Here is a 16802-nt window from a genome sequence, read left to right on the forward strand (position 1 = left end):
TTTACATGTGCTTGCTTGAGAAAGATGAATGTTGTCTATTATTGCGGTGTAGGTTCAGTATATATTTACAGAAACTATCTTATTTTTTACGCTTATTTATTTTGTATACTCTTAATTAGTCTTGGACAAAAAGTAGTGTATTCAGGTCTCCCACTATTAGTTTTTATTTCTCCTTGTATGTATGCTAAGCTAGAAGATAGAATGCAATTATAATAAATAATCCAAAAGAAGACAATAAGAAGGAAAAGGCAACAAAGAACATATGTGAGAAATAGAAAACAAATAATAGATGATATACTAAAATCTAACCATATTAATAGTTATATTAAATATTAATAAACAAATGACAAGTGTTGGCAAGATGTGGAGAAAAGGGAACCCTTGTGCCCTGTTGGTGGGATTGTAAATTGGTGAAGTCACTATGGAAAACAGCATGGATATCCTCAAAAAATTAAAAACAGAACTACCTTATGATCCATTAGTTCCACTTCTGGATATTTGCCCAAAGAAAATGAAAACACTAATTTGAAATGATATATGCACCCCTATGTTCATTGCAACATTATTTACCAAAATATTATTATAGCCAAGATATGGAAGCTATCTTGGTGTCCATTGATAGACAAATGGATAAAGAAGAGATGGTATATGTGTGTGTGTGTGTCTGTGTATAATGGAATATTACTCAAACATAAAAAAGAATAAAATCTTGCCATTAGTGAAAACACGGATGGACCTACAAGGTATTATGCTAAGTGAAATAAGTTAGACAGAGAAAAACAAATACCATATGATTTTACTTACATGTGAAATCTGAAACAAAAGAAAACAAAACAAAACAAATGACCAAACAAAACAAAATAAAAACAGACTAACAGAAACAGAGAACAAACTGATGATTGCCAGAGAAGAGAAAAGTTGGGGTAGGGGAGGGTCCTGGAAAAGGAAAAAAGGAATTTAAAAAAACACACACTAATGAATTACTGAGCATGACATAGGAAAGATGTCAGTACTGACAGAGAGTTTGTGAAAACCATTCTAATAAGTCTAATTCTGTTAGACTATAATGTGTAAATTATCTCTGGTGAAATATGTTATTTCTGTTTCACTAAACTTCTTCCTTATCTTGGTCATTGTTCTTTAATAAAATTACCATCTTCTTGTATCTTTATGGAAAATATCAAACCTATATTTTATTAAAATATCTAAATGTCCTGAAATATATTATTATTAAAGAAGTAATTTTATGAGTCCTTAGAAGATTGGATTTTCTCTTTGTCAGCCTTTAAATTCAAGTTTGTGTAGAAAGCCATACTAATAAGGAAGATCCTTTATGATATTTCCATCATACCTGAGAACTGATAGAATTTACTTTTTATATTTAACTGGAAAGTGGGTGACCATATACACATGTAATAGACTTACTGGCATCTGTAAGCCTGTACCTCCAATTAACTCATTTTTTAAGTGATAATCCATAAAATATTCCAGCTAGTTAATGAAACACTCTGATCATGGGCTCAGTGGAAACCAGCCCAGATCATAATAAAATACATGACACTAATACCCAAGCCTTATTTCTGCTATCCATTGGTTTAAGATTGTGAAAAAGAAAAAAAAAATCAAGGTGAAATGTTTCACTGCAATAAAAATCCTGCATCTGCTTCCTGCCCTACAGACTTCTTTATTTCTGATCATCTAGAGATCTCCTAATCCATTCAAGCTGCCTATAATCTTGTGTGGCTGTAGTCACAGTAATGGAGGTGATGGTGCAGTAGAGGTGGCAGTGGTTTAGGTAAAGCTGGTGAGTCAGTAAGGGCCTCGGCAAGAATCAAAAGGTGAAAATGGGAGCCTGAAGGGAATTTAATCAAATTGCTATTAACTGAGCTGCAGGTGAGGTTAAGAAAATAAAAATAGATATTGAAAGAAGTAATGGATATTGGATACCCAGAGACCAATATCATAAAGACTTTGTAAACCCCTTGAACTGAAGGAGAAAGGGAAGAAAAACTGTTCCTGGGTAAATTGTTAAGAGCTGTAGCTATAGCAGATGGGATGCCTGGCAAGCAGTGACGGGACACATCTAATCAGACTCTTTATGTCAAAACAGGCTGGGAGTAGAAGAATAAATAACCCAAACTCTCTTCCTACACTTTAATTTCCTGTCAGTGCCTCCCATTGTCTCAATCCAACCAAATGCTAGAAGGCAAAGGAGTCTGGATTATACAGTATATAAGTTTCAAACCACCAGGGTCCAGAAAAATGCAGAATGGGCACAGAATATGGAGAGGCAAATAGAGCAGGAGCTAGATTCTCGATTCTCTCTCTCCTTTCTCTGTCTCTCTCTCTTCTATCCATCCATCCATCCATCCATCAATCCATCTATCCATCCATCCATCATTTATCACCTATATTATCTATCTATCATCTATCATGATCTCTTTTGAATTTCATTTGTCAAAGTCTGGTCATCTCACTGTATTCTACCCAAAGCCCCATCATAGTCTGGTTTGGTTTCGCTCATCTGAAATATGTTCTGTTCCTGCCTCTGCATTCATTTTACTGGCATGACATTTGTTCAGGTAGACTGAACAAATTTACAGCAGCTATCAAGGAGGAAGTATGATCTTTATCATGTCCCAGTCGCTTACTTCTTTGGTTGCCTATGGGTATGTGTATATGTTTATTATTATATTTATTTTTATTTTAGAAAATAGATATGTCATTAACTTTAGTCTTTCATCCCATTTGATTGGTTTGGTAGAAAGTCTTCCTATATTCTCACATATATTTAGCTTTTGTTAATATTCAGGAGCCATTATGAAACATTTTTTACTTTCAGGTGATTTTGTGATTGTATATACAAAAATGTGAAAAAAATACTTCAAAAAATGCACTTTCCCCCATCATCTTTGAAATTCTATATACTTTAGAAAAAGCTGAAGTTCATGTATATCATGGAGAAGGTCTTTAGTGCCTGAACTTCTTTTGTAGGCGTAAATGAAACACCTTTTGGAAGCCTGCCCTGAGTTCTTTCGTCCTAAGTGCGTAAACCATAGGGTTGAGGGAAGGAGGGATGATGTTGTGCAGCACATTGAGTAGAACTGGAATCAAAGTTGCCTTAGTCTCTGCCAGGTGAGTTACTGAAATCACCACGATGACTGTGTAGAAGAAGAAGATAAGGATGAGATGGGAGCCACAAGTGCTCAGAGCCTTGGATGCAGCTTCCGCAGAGTTCAGTCTAAGTACAGAACGCAAAATCAAAGTATATGACAATATTATAAGGCTTAGATCACTCCCCATCCCAACCCATGCCAAAACCAGTTGGCAAATGCTGTTTGACCTCTTGTCATCACAAGCCAGGCTTGTGACCCCAAGGTTAGAACACAGGCAATGCTCGATCTCATTCTTGGAGCAATAATTACGCTGGGCTGCAAGCACAGGCACTGGAATGACAAATAAGCCATTTCTAAGCACCATGAACAGGGCAGCTTTTAAGATTAAGGCATTGGTAACAATTGATGGGTAGCGAAGAGGGTGACAAATAGCTACATATCTATCGAAAGCCATGCAGAGGAAAATACCAGACTCCATGCCAACAAAGCAGTGAATGGCATATATCTGAGCAAAACACTCAGGGAGGCTAATGACCTTGGCATCAAACCAGAAAATAGCTAGGATCTTGGGCATGATAGTGGTGGCCAGGCCCATGTCCACCACAGAGAGAATGCCTAAGAAATAGTACATGGGCTGTTGCAGAGCAGGGTCCTGGCAGATGGTGATAAGGATGAGGATATTAGCACCAATTGCTGAGAGGTAGAGCACTGCCATTGGTAAAGAGAGCCAGTGCTGCCAGCTGTGAATGCCTGGAAATCCCAAAAGAACGAACTCAGAGACCTGGAATTTGGAGCTATTGGAGCCTTTCAAAGATGCAGACATATTTTCCTAAGAGGAAAAAAAAAATGTTTTTCAAAGTTGCTTTCTCTGAGCATGATCATCATTAACATTATTTTTAAACTGTCTCCATACAGAGTAGTTTGGTGTTGTAACATGAATTCTATAGTCCATCTCTTACAGCAATTTAAGATAAATTGCAATTAAATTCTAGAGCTTTAGCAGTAATATAAGGTAGACTTAAAGGTAACAATTATCAATGTTAACTATTAAGGGAAAATTCGGCATGAATCTCAAACTTCTATTTGTATTGACCTCAGTTATATCAGGTTGGGATCACCACATAGACATGATTCTAGTTGGGTAATTTTTTAACCTTCCTTTGTCTCTTCTGAATATTTGTGGAATCAGGTTGATGTGTTTGTTTTCTTCATATTTTTCTCTTGATTCAGATTTTTGTTAATTGACAATAAGTAGATTTTTAAGAATGCAGAATTGTAGGAGATTAAACTTTGTAGCTACATTATTCCAGTTGTTACATATATCTGTTAAAGTTTTACATAGCCTTCCAAAATTTTCATATCATGGACTCTTAAAGATTTGTAGACTTAAAACATGTTCCTGATTAGGGAAGGAAAGCTTTTCTTCGACATTCTACTTTGCGTGGTCTTCTGAGAAGGTCACAAAAGAATAGCTTGAAAAGTTAAGTGAGCATGTGACTGAATTTGTTGATTTAAGTAGTCATGGAATGGAGACAAATCTTATCAAATTATTTCTTTTTCTAGTTGAGTCTTAGAGAACCTATAAAGACATATAAATACAGGATTTAGATAGAAGTAATAAGAAGCTTTTGATTTTACTTAGTAAACAAGAACCACTTGTCCATCACATTGAAGAAACTGCCATTATATATTCAGAATCATGTTCAATATAGACTCATTATCTTTCCTCGGACTATTGTTTTTCATGTACTTTTTATTTTGTACAGGGGCCCAATCAGCCAAGTCTGAAACTAACCAACCAGGCTTCTCTTTCCATTGCTTCCTTATTGTGTTCATGTCTTTCTTTTACTTCATTCATACGCCCTCCTTTTCGTCAGTACCATTGTTTCTGTAATCTTGCCTGGTCACACTTGTCTCTAATTTCCCCATGCTTCTTTCTTTTTGTCAGCATTCTGATCTTTCTAAAATAAAACATTCCCTCACACTTGTGTTCAAATAAAGTTCAAATTCCTTTATCATGCTTAAGAAACTCTCAGACATGAATAAATTCATTGAGTATCATCCCTTGGTTTTTATTTGTTTGTTTGTTTTATTATGGTGACATTGGTTAATGAAATCCAGTTAGTTTCAAGTGTACAGTTCCACAATAATCCTTTGATTTTAACTACCTTGTATTCTACATTTCAGATACACATAATATTTGCCGTTTACTAATTTTTCAAGGTATTTCATTGTTAATAGTTTTGCCATGGTAGAAGCTACTGTAGGTTCATATGCAAGAAAAAAGAGTGACTAGAAAATTATGTACCAAAGTTTTTAAATATGTTTAAAGTAAAATTATTAACTATTTAATTATATTAGCTATGGATTTATTTCTGATATAATAACTTTTAATACAGAAAAAAGCTTAAAGAAATTAAAATCTTCTTGTGGTAGTATCAACAAGAGAAGATTCATATTAGCAGCTAGATGTATTTTTTTTTTAGATATTTCTCGCTGCTTCTATGTTTGGACAAACATATACTACCCAATTATGGGTGAATCATCCTTCTTTAATGGGAAAGTAATTTGAGGAATGCTAAAATCATCTAAATGTATTCATAACAAATTTATGAGTAACAGACACAATCAGATTATGAGATGAAGCTAATTTGACTTTGGACTTTTAGATGACAGTTCTGAAGAATTTCAGCATAATAGCTCCATCTTGAGAGTTTGAAAGTATGTAATCCATTTGACTGTGCAAGGCCTGGTATTTTTGGCAAATAATTATTTATTATTATACATCTTCATATCAAATACACCATCTCGTATCTTTGACATTCTTTCCCATTTTCTTTTAAATGTTTTTCCCTCATTGACGTCTGTGTGATACAGTTAAGGAGCAGGTTTGAGTTAATAGAAATAAATAATTGTTTTTAAATCATTATTTATTTTAGCAATTAGAGGTTAGCAGGACATGAAGTGTGATTCTGCTATGTAAAGCAGCTAATATATTAATCCTAAAGATAATCTGGCCCTTGTTTTGTAGATTAAGTGACTTCTAGAGCATCATACAACTATGGTATTTTTTAATTCTGGCCTAACCTACTTGAAAATGTTCTCCAAGCCTCTATATCTTGCTAGGGCAGAGAGAAAAGTCAATTTCTTGTGCAGGATGTTGTTGAAACAACATAAAAAAAGGTGAAGGATATACCATCTGATGCTCTGAGATTTCGCCAGCATGACCATACCAAGTTTTTAGTACTTACTGTGACAATGAGCAGAAACACAATCTGAGGTCCTGGCAATTCAGGGGTTTCCTACAGGGCAAAGACACAACTTTCTGAAATAAGAGCTCTCACGTGAGATCAGCCTGTGTTCTCGGCTGGCACACAAACTGGAAATTATTAACTTCTGGAATTTATGGGAAGTAATAAGCAGCTCCGTGATCTAAGGATAATAGGCCTCCTTTGGAGACAGGACGAGAGAGCCCATAGAGAAAGGTGAATTCCTAGGATGTTAAATCCCAGGAAGGTTGAAAGAAGATGAACTCAGAGGTATGGTTACTATTAATGTCACCTGGGGACTTAAATAAACAGAAAAATGCCCTCATTTATGAAACCAATATAGGCCTAGAAAGGGTGGGAGATTTTATTAGAATATTTGAATTGTTCTTTAGCACAATGTTTCAGAGGATTCTAAATTCTGTAGTTAAGAGGTTGTGCTTTATTAAAATATATTCTAAAAGGACAAAGTACTCATTCATCCCAAAATATATATTGAGTTCCTGCTGTGTTTATAAAACATGGCATAAAAAAAATCAAGGAAACTGTCATGGTCTCTGCCCTCGTGGAAATTATTGTTTAGTTGGGGATAAAATACTAAGTAAGTTATCAAGCAATCATGCATTTATAAACTGGGATAATTGTTTTAAAACAAATGTACCCAGAGATATGAGAGCATATAACAAGAAGAATTCATTTAATCTTGTTGTCCGAGGAGAGTTTTCCAAAGAAACACTGTTCGTATTTGAGGCCAAATGCAAGCAGCAGCTAACTATGGCATGTGTTTGGTGATTGGGAAGGGAGGAAGAGGAAGGATTCCAGAAAATTTAAGATGCTGGAGTGAGAGGGGTCATGTTATATTCAAGGTAATAAGAGATGATAAATGTGGCTGGAGCCCTAAGATGTAGTGGAAAATGAGGTATGGTGCGAAATAGAGCTGTTGGACTCTCAGAAACTGGAGACTTTTAAGCATATTTATGCGAAAATAATAAGAAACCACTGAAAGTTTTTCAGAATTAGGACAAAGCAAAAATGTGGACACCAGATTTAATGTCACGAGAGTAAATATAAGTGAATTATATAGGCAATTGTAATCCAAGAAGGAGATGACTGTACCTTGAACTAAAATAAAGTGAAGATGAAGAAAACTGGATAAAATTAGAATATATGTCAGCAGTAAAATTGATAATTTTTTTGACCAAAGAACAACTCTAAATTCCTGCTATATGCAGTGGGCTGGAATGTGATGGTATTCACATTCCTCCTTAAGAATGTAAATGATATCAGGTTACAGGGGAAGAGAATGAATTCAGATAAAATTATGACAAACATGAGGGGCCTTTATATAATTATATAGTACTTATATAAAGATTATTTAGTCCACATATGGAAAAGTAGTCCCAGAGAGCAAAGTAGCAATTTGAGAAAGAAAATTGGAATCATCAGTGTATTAGTTGACAATTATGGAAATAAAAACTATTTTCTCCTAGGTTATCCAATTTGCTGGTAGGCATGGTTTATAGTAGTCACTTCTGATCCTATGTATTTATCAGTTGTAATGTCTCCTCTTTTATTCTTTTTTTATTAAAGATTTTAATTAATTAATTAATTAATTAATTTGTTTGTTTATTTACTTGCTTACTTACTTATTTAAATTAATTTATTTTTTATGATGACATTAGTTAACGAAATCCAATAAGTTTGAGCTATACAATTTAACAGTAAGGCATATATATATTTAACCTGTGTGCTCACCTCCCATAGTTAGATTTCTTTCTGTCACCACATATTTGACCCCCTTTTCCCTGTTTACTTCTTCCCTCCTCCCCCATCCCCTACCCTCTGGTCACCACTAGTCTATAGTCCACATCCATGAGTCTCTGATTGTTGTTTTGTTCCTTTGTTGCTTTTAGGTTTATATCCACATGTAAGTGATATCATGTGATTTTCAACTTTTTCAGTCTGGCTTATTTCGTTAGCATGATTATCTCGAGGTCCATCCAGGTTGTCACAAATGACAGTATTTCATTCTTCTTATGGCTAAGTATTATTCCATTGTGTATATGTACCATGGCTTCTTTATCCAATCATCTATCATAGAACACTTTGGTTGCTTCCATATCCTAGTGTGCAAATATCTTTTCAGATATAAATTTTCAAGTCTTTAGGGTAAATGCCCAGTAGAAGGATTGCTGGATCATATGGTAGATCAATTCTTAGTTTTTTGAAGAATCTCCATACTGTTTTCCATAGTGGCTGTACCAATTTGCAGTCCCACCAGCAGTGCATGAGGGTTCCTTTTTCTCCCTATCCTCTCCAACATTTGTCATTACTTGTCCTGTTGATTATAGCTATTCTAACAGGTGTTAGATGGTATCTCGTTGTGGTTTTGATTTGCATTTCCCTAATAGTTAGTGATGTTGAACATCTTTTCAAATACTTGTTGGCCATTTGTCTGTCCTCTAGGGAGAAGTATCTGTTCAGGTCCTCTTCCCATTTTTTGATTGGATTGTTTTGCTGTTGTTGTTGTTGTTATTGAGTTGTATGAGTACTTTGTACATTTTGGATCTTAGGCCTTTATCGGAGGAATTACTTGCAAATATATTTTCCCATTTGGATGGTTGTCTCTTCACCTTGTTGACGATTTCTTTTGCTGAGCAGAAGCTTTTTAGTTTGTTGTAGTCTCATTCATTTAACTTAGCTTTTACTTCCCTTACCTTTGAGGTCAAATTCATAAAATCTTCTTTAAGTCCAAGGTTCTTCAGTTTCGTTCCTATGTTTTCTTCTATGCATTTTATTGTTTCAGGTCTTATATTCAGGTCTTTAATCCATTTTGAGTTGATTTTGCTGTGTGGTGACAGACAACAGTCTAGTTTCATTCTTTTGCAGGTGACTTTCCAATTTTCCCAGCACCATTTATTGAAGAGGCTTTCCTTTCTCCACTGTATGTTTTGGCTTTTTTTTTTCAAAAATTCTTTGCCCATATAAATATGGGTTTACTTCTGGACTCTCGATTCTGTTCCACTGGTTTGGGTGTCTGTTTTTCTGCCAAAACCATGTTGTTTTGATTATTGTCACTTTGTAGTATAATTTGAAGTTGGGCAGAGTGATGCCTCCAGCCTCATTCTTTTTTCTCAGGATGGCTTTGGCAACTCAGGGTCCTTTGTGCTTCCATACAAATCTGATGATTTTTTGTTTTATTTCTTGAAACAATGCCAATGAGATTTTGATGGGAAATGCATTAAATCTATGTAATGCTTTAGGCAATATAATCATTTTAACTATGTTGGTTCTTCCAATCCAAGAACACAGAATATCTTTTCATTTCTTTGTATCTTCTTCAATTTCTTTTAATAGAGTCTTGTAGTTTTCATTATATAGGTCCTTCACATGTTTCGTTAGATTTATTCCTAGGTATTTCATTCTTTTTGTTGCAATTGTAAAAGGAATTATTTTTTTCCCCTTCTTTTTCTGACACTTTGTTATTAGAGTATAGGAACACTATAGATTTTTGAACATTGATTTTGTACCCAGAAAATTTACTGCATTAACTTATTGTATTTAGTAGTGTTCTTGTGGAGTCTTTAGGGTTTTCTATATAGAGAATCATGTCATCCACAAATAGTGACAATTTGACTTTTTTGTTTCCTATTTGGATGCCTTTTATATCTTTCTCTTGTTGGCTTGCACTTGCGAGGACTTCCAATGTTATACTGAATAACAGTGGAGAGAGTGGACAGCCTCGCCTTGTTCCTGATCTTAGAGGGAAAGTTTTTAGTTTTTCACCATTAAGTATAATGTTGGCTGAAAGTTTGTCATGTATGGCCTTTATTATGTTAAGGTACTTCCCTTCTATACTGATTTTATTAAGTGTTTTGATCATAAATGGATGCTGTATGTTGTCAAAGGCTTTTTGTGCATCTATCGATATGATCATATGATTCATATGTTTTAATTTGTTTATGTGGTGTATCACATTAATTGATTTGTGTATGTTGAACTATCCCTGTGCCTCTGGGATAAGCCCACTTGATCGTGGTATATAATCTTTTTAATATGTTACTATATTCAGTTTGCTGGTATCTTGTTTAAGATTTTTGCATCTGTGTACATGAGAGATATTGGTGTGTAGTTTTCTCTTTTTTTGTTATCTTTACCAGGTTTTGGTATAAGAGTAATATTGGTCTCATAAAATGAGTTGACAAGTATTACCTCCTCTTCAATTTTTTGAAAGAGTTTGAGGAGAATAGATATTAAATATTTAAATATTTGGTAGAATTTACTGGTGAAGCCATCTGGTCCTGGACTTTTACTTTTTGGTAGGTTTTTGATGATTGTTTCAACTTCCATACTGCTGATTGACCCATTTACATTGTCCATATCTTTTTGATTCAGTCTAGGAAGGTTGTATTTTCCTAAGAACTGGTTCATTACTTCTAGGCTATTAAATTTAGTGTTATATACTTTTTCATAGTATCCTTCTATGATCCTTTGTATTTCTGCAGTGTCTGTCATAATTTCCCCTCTTTCATCCCTGATTTTGTTTATTTGTGTCTTTAGTGAGTCTAGCCAAGGAGTTGTCAATTTTATTAACCTTCTCAAAGAACCAACTCTTTGTTGCATTTATTTTTTCTATTTTGTTTTGTTTTGTTTTCAATTTCATTTATTTCTGCTCTAAGTTTGATTATTTCTTTCCTTTTTCTGACTTTAGGCCTCATTTGTTCTTCTTTTTCTAGCTTTTTAAGATGAGGAGTTAGGTTGTTTATTTGGGCTCCTTCTTGTTTTTGAGGTAGGCCTGTAATGACATGAACTTTCCTCTTGTAACTGCTTTTGCCGTGTCCCAAAAGTTTTGATATGTTGTATTATCATTATCATTCGTTTCTATATATCTCTTGATCTCTCTTTTTTATTTCTTCTCTGATCCAGTTATTCTTCAGTAGTATCTTGTTTAAACTCCATGTATTTGTGGTTCTTCCTGATTTCTTTTTGCAGTTGATCTCTAGTTTCAAAGCATTATGATCAGAGAATATTGTTGGTATGATTTCAACTCTCTTATGTTTGTTGAGGCTATCTGTGTCCCAGTATGTGGTCCACCCCTGAGAATGTATAAGCAGCTGTTTTGGGATGAAGGCTCTGTGCATGTCAATTATGTCCAGTTGGTCTAATGTGTCATTTAAGGATGTTATTTCCTTATTGATTTTCTGTTTGGATGATCTGTCCATATCCAACAGTGGGGTATTTAGGTCCCTGACTACGATAGTGTTTTGGTCTGTTTCTCCATTTAGTTCTGTTAGGAATTACTTTCCATATTTCGGGACTCCCTGATTGGGAGCATAGATGTTAATTAGTGTTATGTCTTCTTGGTGCACGATTCCCTTTATCGTTAAGAAGTGTCTGTCAGTCTCTTTCTTTACCTTTTTTATTTTGAAATCTACATCATCTGATATTAGTACCACTACTCCCACTTTTCTCTGAATGCCATTTGCTTGAAATATCATTTTCCACCCTTAGACTTTGAGTCTATATTTGTCTTTGGAGCTGCGATGTGTCTCCTGGAGACAGCATATTGTTAGTTTTGTTTTTCAATCTATTCTGCAACTCTGTGCCTTTTTATTGGTGAGTTCAGTCCATTTACATTTAGGGGGATTATTGAAATATGAGGTCTTCTTATAGCCATTTTATCTTTTGCTTTCTGGTAGCTCGGTGTTTCCATTGCTTCCTTGTCCTTGTGTTTCTGTTTTCTTAATTTTGATTGGCTTTTGTGGGTTTTGCCTTTGGTCCCTCTTTTTTTATGTTATGTACTTTGGTTCTGAATCATTGGTGTGTGGTTACCATTACAAATATGCAATTGATTGTTATATATATACAGTTACCCATTTTCTTCTGCATGTGCCTTATCTCCATTCCCCTTTGCGAATTTGGATCTTTAAGTCCTCTCTTTTTCAGTCATTTTTGTCTCAATTTGTCCTTATGTATGCTAAACATTCATTACTATCTTGCTATAGAAATTCTCTTCTTATTATTTAAGTTTATAATGCCCTGTTCTTAGTAGGGTTGCACTCCTCTGCTTCTGTTTGACGGATAGCTACCTTACTCCTAATTATGTTTGTTTGTTTTTTTTTTTGTCATTTTGTTTTAGGTGAGCTGATTCTTTTCAGTATTTCCTGTTGTGCAGGACTCATAGTGGAGAATTCACTCAATTTTTGTATGTCTAGAAATGTCTTAATATCTCCTTTATATCTAAAGGAGAGCTTAGCTGGATACATTATTCTTAGCTGGTAGTTCCTTTCATTTAATATTTTGAATATTTCATTCCTCTCCTTTCTGGCTTGTAAGGTATGTGCTGAAAAGTCTGACAATAATCTAATGGTTTTTCTTCATAAGTTACCATTTTTCCCCCCTGGCTGTCCTGAGAATTCTCTTTGTCATTGATTTATGATAATTTAATACAATGTGTCTTGGTAAAGACCTTTTTGGGTTGAGATAATTGGGCGTTCTGTTGATTTCTTGAATTCCGAGCTCCAGCTCATTCCTTAGATTTGGGAAATTCTCCTCCACTGCTTGCATGAAAATGCTTTCCAGAAATGCTTTTCAGAAATGCTTTCTCCTTTTCCTTACCTTCAATAATGCCCATTATTCTTATGTTTCCTTTCCTAATGGCATTAGTAAGTTCTTGTGTTTCTCTTTTATTATTTTTTATTCTTCGGTTTCTCTCTTCTTCCTTCTGATTCATTTCTAATTTTCAGTCTTTGAAATCACTGACCTCTTCCTCCATTTGGTCGACTCTATTTCCTAAGCTTGCTATTTCATTTTTCAACACTTGTAGTGTGTGTGTGTGTGTGTGTGTGTGTGTTTTAATCTCCAGAAGATCTATTCTGTTCCTTTTGAGGGTTTCAATCTCCTTACTCTGCTTATCTAGCTGTTTTTGCAATTTCTGAAATTGTTGATATGACTTGTTTCGGACTCACTGAATTTTTTCAGATGTACCATCCTGAAGTCTCTGTCACTTAAGTTGCATATTTCTATGTCTGTAAGCTTATATTCTGGATATTTTTTTCTTTCTTTCTGAGATGCCTTGTCATCTTGGTTGTTCATGGTGTTTAATGGACTATTTCTCTGCCTGGGCATTAATGGAAGTGTATTTTGCCATTTTTCCAAATTTATTATATAAAGATCTCTCTTTAGCCTGCTTCAGAGAGGTGTTTTTATTTTGGTTTCCAGTAGGTGACGTCTAAGCCTCTTGGATCTCTGCTTTATATAAAGCCTAAATGATGCCTTTTCATTTTCTTGTCAATATTTAATCTTGCTCGTTACCCCAGTTTCAGTTCCTGTTAGTGTTAGCAACAGTTTTGATAATGTTTGCTCAAATTCCTCCGAGAATCCCTGGTAATGGTCTCGGAGGATTTGGAGGGAGGGGCCCTATGGGTTCAGAGTTGGAGGTGTGGCTCATCCTCGGTTTTGCAACCATGGCCGGTAAAAATCAACTATTGTTTCTCTGTCATCCCACTTCTCTGCTTTCTGTCCTGATTAAAGGGCTCTGCTGCTGGCTGCGTGGAACTCACAACTCACAACAGGTAGGGCTGTTCAGGGAAGTCGCCGCACCTTCTCACCTCCTCCTCCTCCTACAGGGAGCTCTGGCAGCTGAGAGAGGCAGCTTCTTTATTTCTCCCAGTCCACCCCTCAACACCTGGAGTTCTGACCTGTGGTAACTCTTATGCATAGATCCCATATTCAAAAGTGCTGTTGTGCAGTTTGGGTGTTTTTTGTTCAGTTTTAGATGTTCAAGGGGAGAGATCTGGGAATGTCTCTCACTCTGCCATGTTTCTCCAAACCTTCTCCTTTTTTATTCTTGATTTTATTTGAGTCTTCTTTTTTCCTTCCTAGTTTTGTTGAACATTTGTCTATTATTTTTTATCTTTTCAAAAAAAAAAGAAAAAAGTCTTAGTTTTGTTGATCTTTTCTGTTGTTTTTCTGGTCTCCATTTCTTTCATTTCTGCTTTTCATTTATTTCCTTTCTTCTGTTAACTCTGGGCTTATTTTTCTTCCTCTTATGTCCTTGAGGTACAAAAATAGATTGTTTTATTTGAGGGCTTTCTTTTTTCTGAATGTGTATACCATTGCCATAAACTTTCTTTTAAGAACTGCTTTTGCAGCATTCCTTATCTTCTGTAGTGTTATGCTGCCATTTCATTCATTGTGAGTCTTTTCAATATTGTCTTTTATTTCCTTTGCTTATTTTATTCTACCCTTTGGACATCAAGTACAATATTGGAAAGAAATGGGAACAGTTGTCATCTTTGCCTTATTTTCCTCCTCAAGGAGAAAGATTTTAATATTTCACCATGAACTAGGATGTTAGCTGTAGGTTTTCTTGTGCATACCTTTTATCAAATTAAGGAAATTTTCCTTCTAAGTTTACTGTGTACTTGTTATCATGAATGAATGTTTAATTAAAACTTTTAATGTATTGAAATAACTTTATGATTTTTTTCTTCTTTGAGTCTTTTGTGGTGTTTTGTTTTATTGTATTTATTTTATTAAATTTATGGGGGCAACATTGGTTATTAAAATTATGTATGTTTCAAATGTGCAGTTCAATAATACATCATTTGTATATTGCAGTGTGCGTTTACTACCTAAAATCAAATCTCCTTGCAACATCATCTTTTTAAGCCCTTTTACCTTTATCTACCTCCTTTCCTTCCCTTTGGTATTCGCTAAACTCTTGTCTGTGTCTCTTAGTGTTTATTTGTTTGCCTTGTGCATTTGTGGCTTTCAATTTTACAGCCTATATATGAGTGTAATCATATAACTTAAATTGATAATCTTTTGTATTCTCAACCAACTTTGAATCATAGAATAAATCCCACTCGGTCATATTATTATGATACAACCATCAGCACACACCCATATACATATATACACGCATGCTCGTGTAGACTTTTAGGTAACTGATTCAATTTCATAATGGGTGTTTTACTGAGATGACTACATTTCTTCTTAGAGCACTTGTAGTGTTTTTAATATACATCTATTTCATCTACATTTTCAAATTTATTGGGATAAATATGTTCTTAACATCTTCATATTGTCTATTTTAGTAACTGTTGGATGTTGTTTTCTGTATATACCAATTAGATTAAGTTGCTTATTGTGTTCAGATCTTCTATAGCCATTTCGATTTTTCTAACTCCTTGTTATGTTACTGAGAGGATGTATTAAAACGTCAAGCTGTAATTTCACTGTGGATTTGTTGATTTCTTCTTCTAGTTCTATCAGTTTATTTTGTGTATATCTATAATAATACTAAGCACATGCAAATACAGGTATTTTTATTTTACTGTTGAATTGCTACTATAATCATTATGAAGTGTTGCATTTTATTACTCTTAATATATACAGTGTTAAAATCTACTTTGTCTGGTATAGTCATGTAAGCTTTTTCATGTATATTATAAATATATATTTTTTAAAATTCATGTAGTTTTTATTGCAGATATTTTCTTATCTTTCATTCATTTTCTTTCAATTAGATTTCTCAGTCAGCATACATTAATGGAATTACTTACAGAATTTTTTTCAAGTTTATCATTTTCCCATTGTTTTAAGTTAGTTCCATCTGTTTTTTTCCTTTGTTTCTCTTGCCATTTTTGGACCAATAAAATAGGTGTTATTTTTGTATTTTTCTTCAATATTAGTTTTGTTATGAATCTTCTTATTTTGTTGCAGAGGTTAAGACAGATATTACATTTAAATTCTTTACTTATAATTAATATAATACATTTATCACTTTAACAATCTTGTAAAAACTTTACAAGATTTTAGCTCTATTAACTCTCTTCCATCTCTTTGTATTATTATTGCTATATATCTCACTTCTATATATGTTTAGACTTTATAAGATGTCATTTTTCCTATTTTAAAGAGTAAATATTTTTTCATAATTACTCCCATTTTTTCTTCCTGGTGGATTCATTAGTTTCTGCAGTTCTATGCGTCCATCAGTAATTATTATTCTATATTCTGAATAACATATCTACTTTAGTATTTGCTCTCTGCTTTTGTTTATATGAATACGTATTTCATTTATCTTCTTTTTTGAAGAATTTTTGTTGAATTAGAATTCTAAGTATGAAGTATCTTTTTTCAGTACTTCAAAAAATATCATTTTATTGTCTTCTGACTGCTATATTTTCTATTAAAAAATTGACTGCCAGTCTAAAGGTTGCTTTATTAAAGGCTATTGGTGGGGATTATGACTCCAAAAACCCACTCCTTTGTGAATATTCTGAATAAAATATCCCCAGTTCCATAAGAGTGTGCATGTGTCTGTATGTGTGTATGTGTGTATGTGAGCAAAGATGTCTACTGTAGTATTTGTGGTGACAGGCTGAAAAGCCTTAGATATTCATAATCAGGG

The 16802-nt window shown here is 34.1% G+C and overlaps 1 protein-coding gene across 1 annotated transcript; it reads right to left on the bottom strand.

The window, feature by feature from the left end:
• Positions 1-2911: 2911 nt before the first annotated feature.
• OR56B1 (olfactory receptor family 56 subfamily B member 1) lies at positions 2912-6488 on the bottom strand. Its single transcript, XM_039847893.1, has 2 exons — positions 6368-6488; positions 2912-3945 (listed from the first exon to the last, which is right to left on the bottom strand). Exon 2 carries the CDS (start codon positions 3937-3939, stop codon positions 2971-2973), a length of 969 nt encoding a protein of 322 aa, XP_039703827.1. The 5' UTR covers positions 3940-3945; positions 6368-6488; the 3' UTR covers positions 2912-2970.
• Positions 6489-16802: the final 10314 nt, after the last annotated feature.

This window comes from Pteropus medius, unplaced genomic scaffold (genome assembly GCF_902729225.1).
Source record: "Pteropus medius unplaced genomic scaffold, Ma_sr-lr_union100, whole genome shotgun sequence".
NCBI classification, from domain to species: domain Eukaryota; kingdom Metazoa; phylum Chordata; class Mammalia; order Chiroptera; family Pteropodidae; genus Pteropus; species Pteropus medius.

Coding starts and splice junctions, on each gene's coding strand:
- OR56B1 (XM_039847893.1), bottom strand. CDS start 3,939: ATGTCTGCATCTTTGAAAGGCTCCAATAGCTCCAAATTCCAGGTCTCT.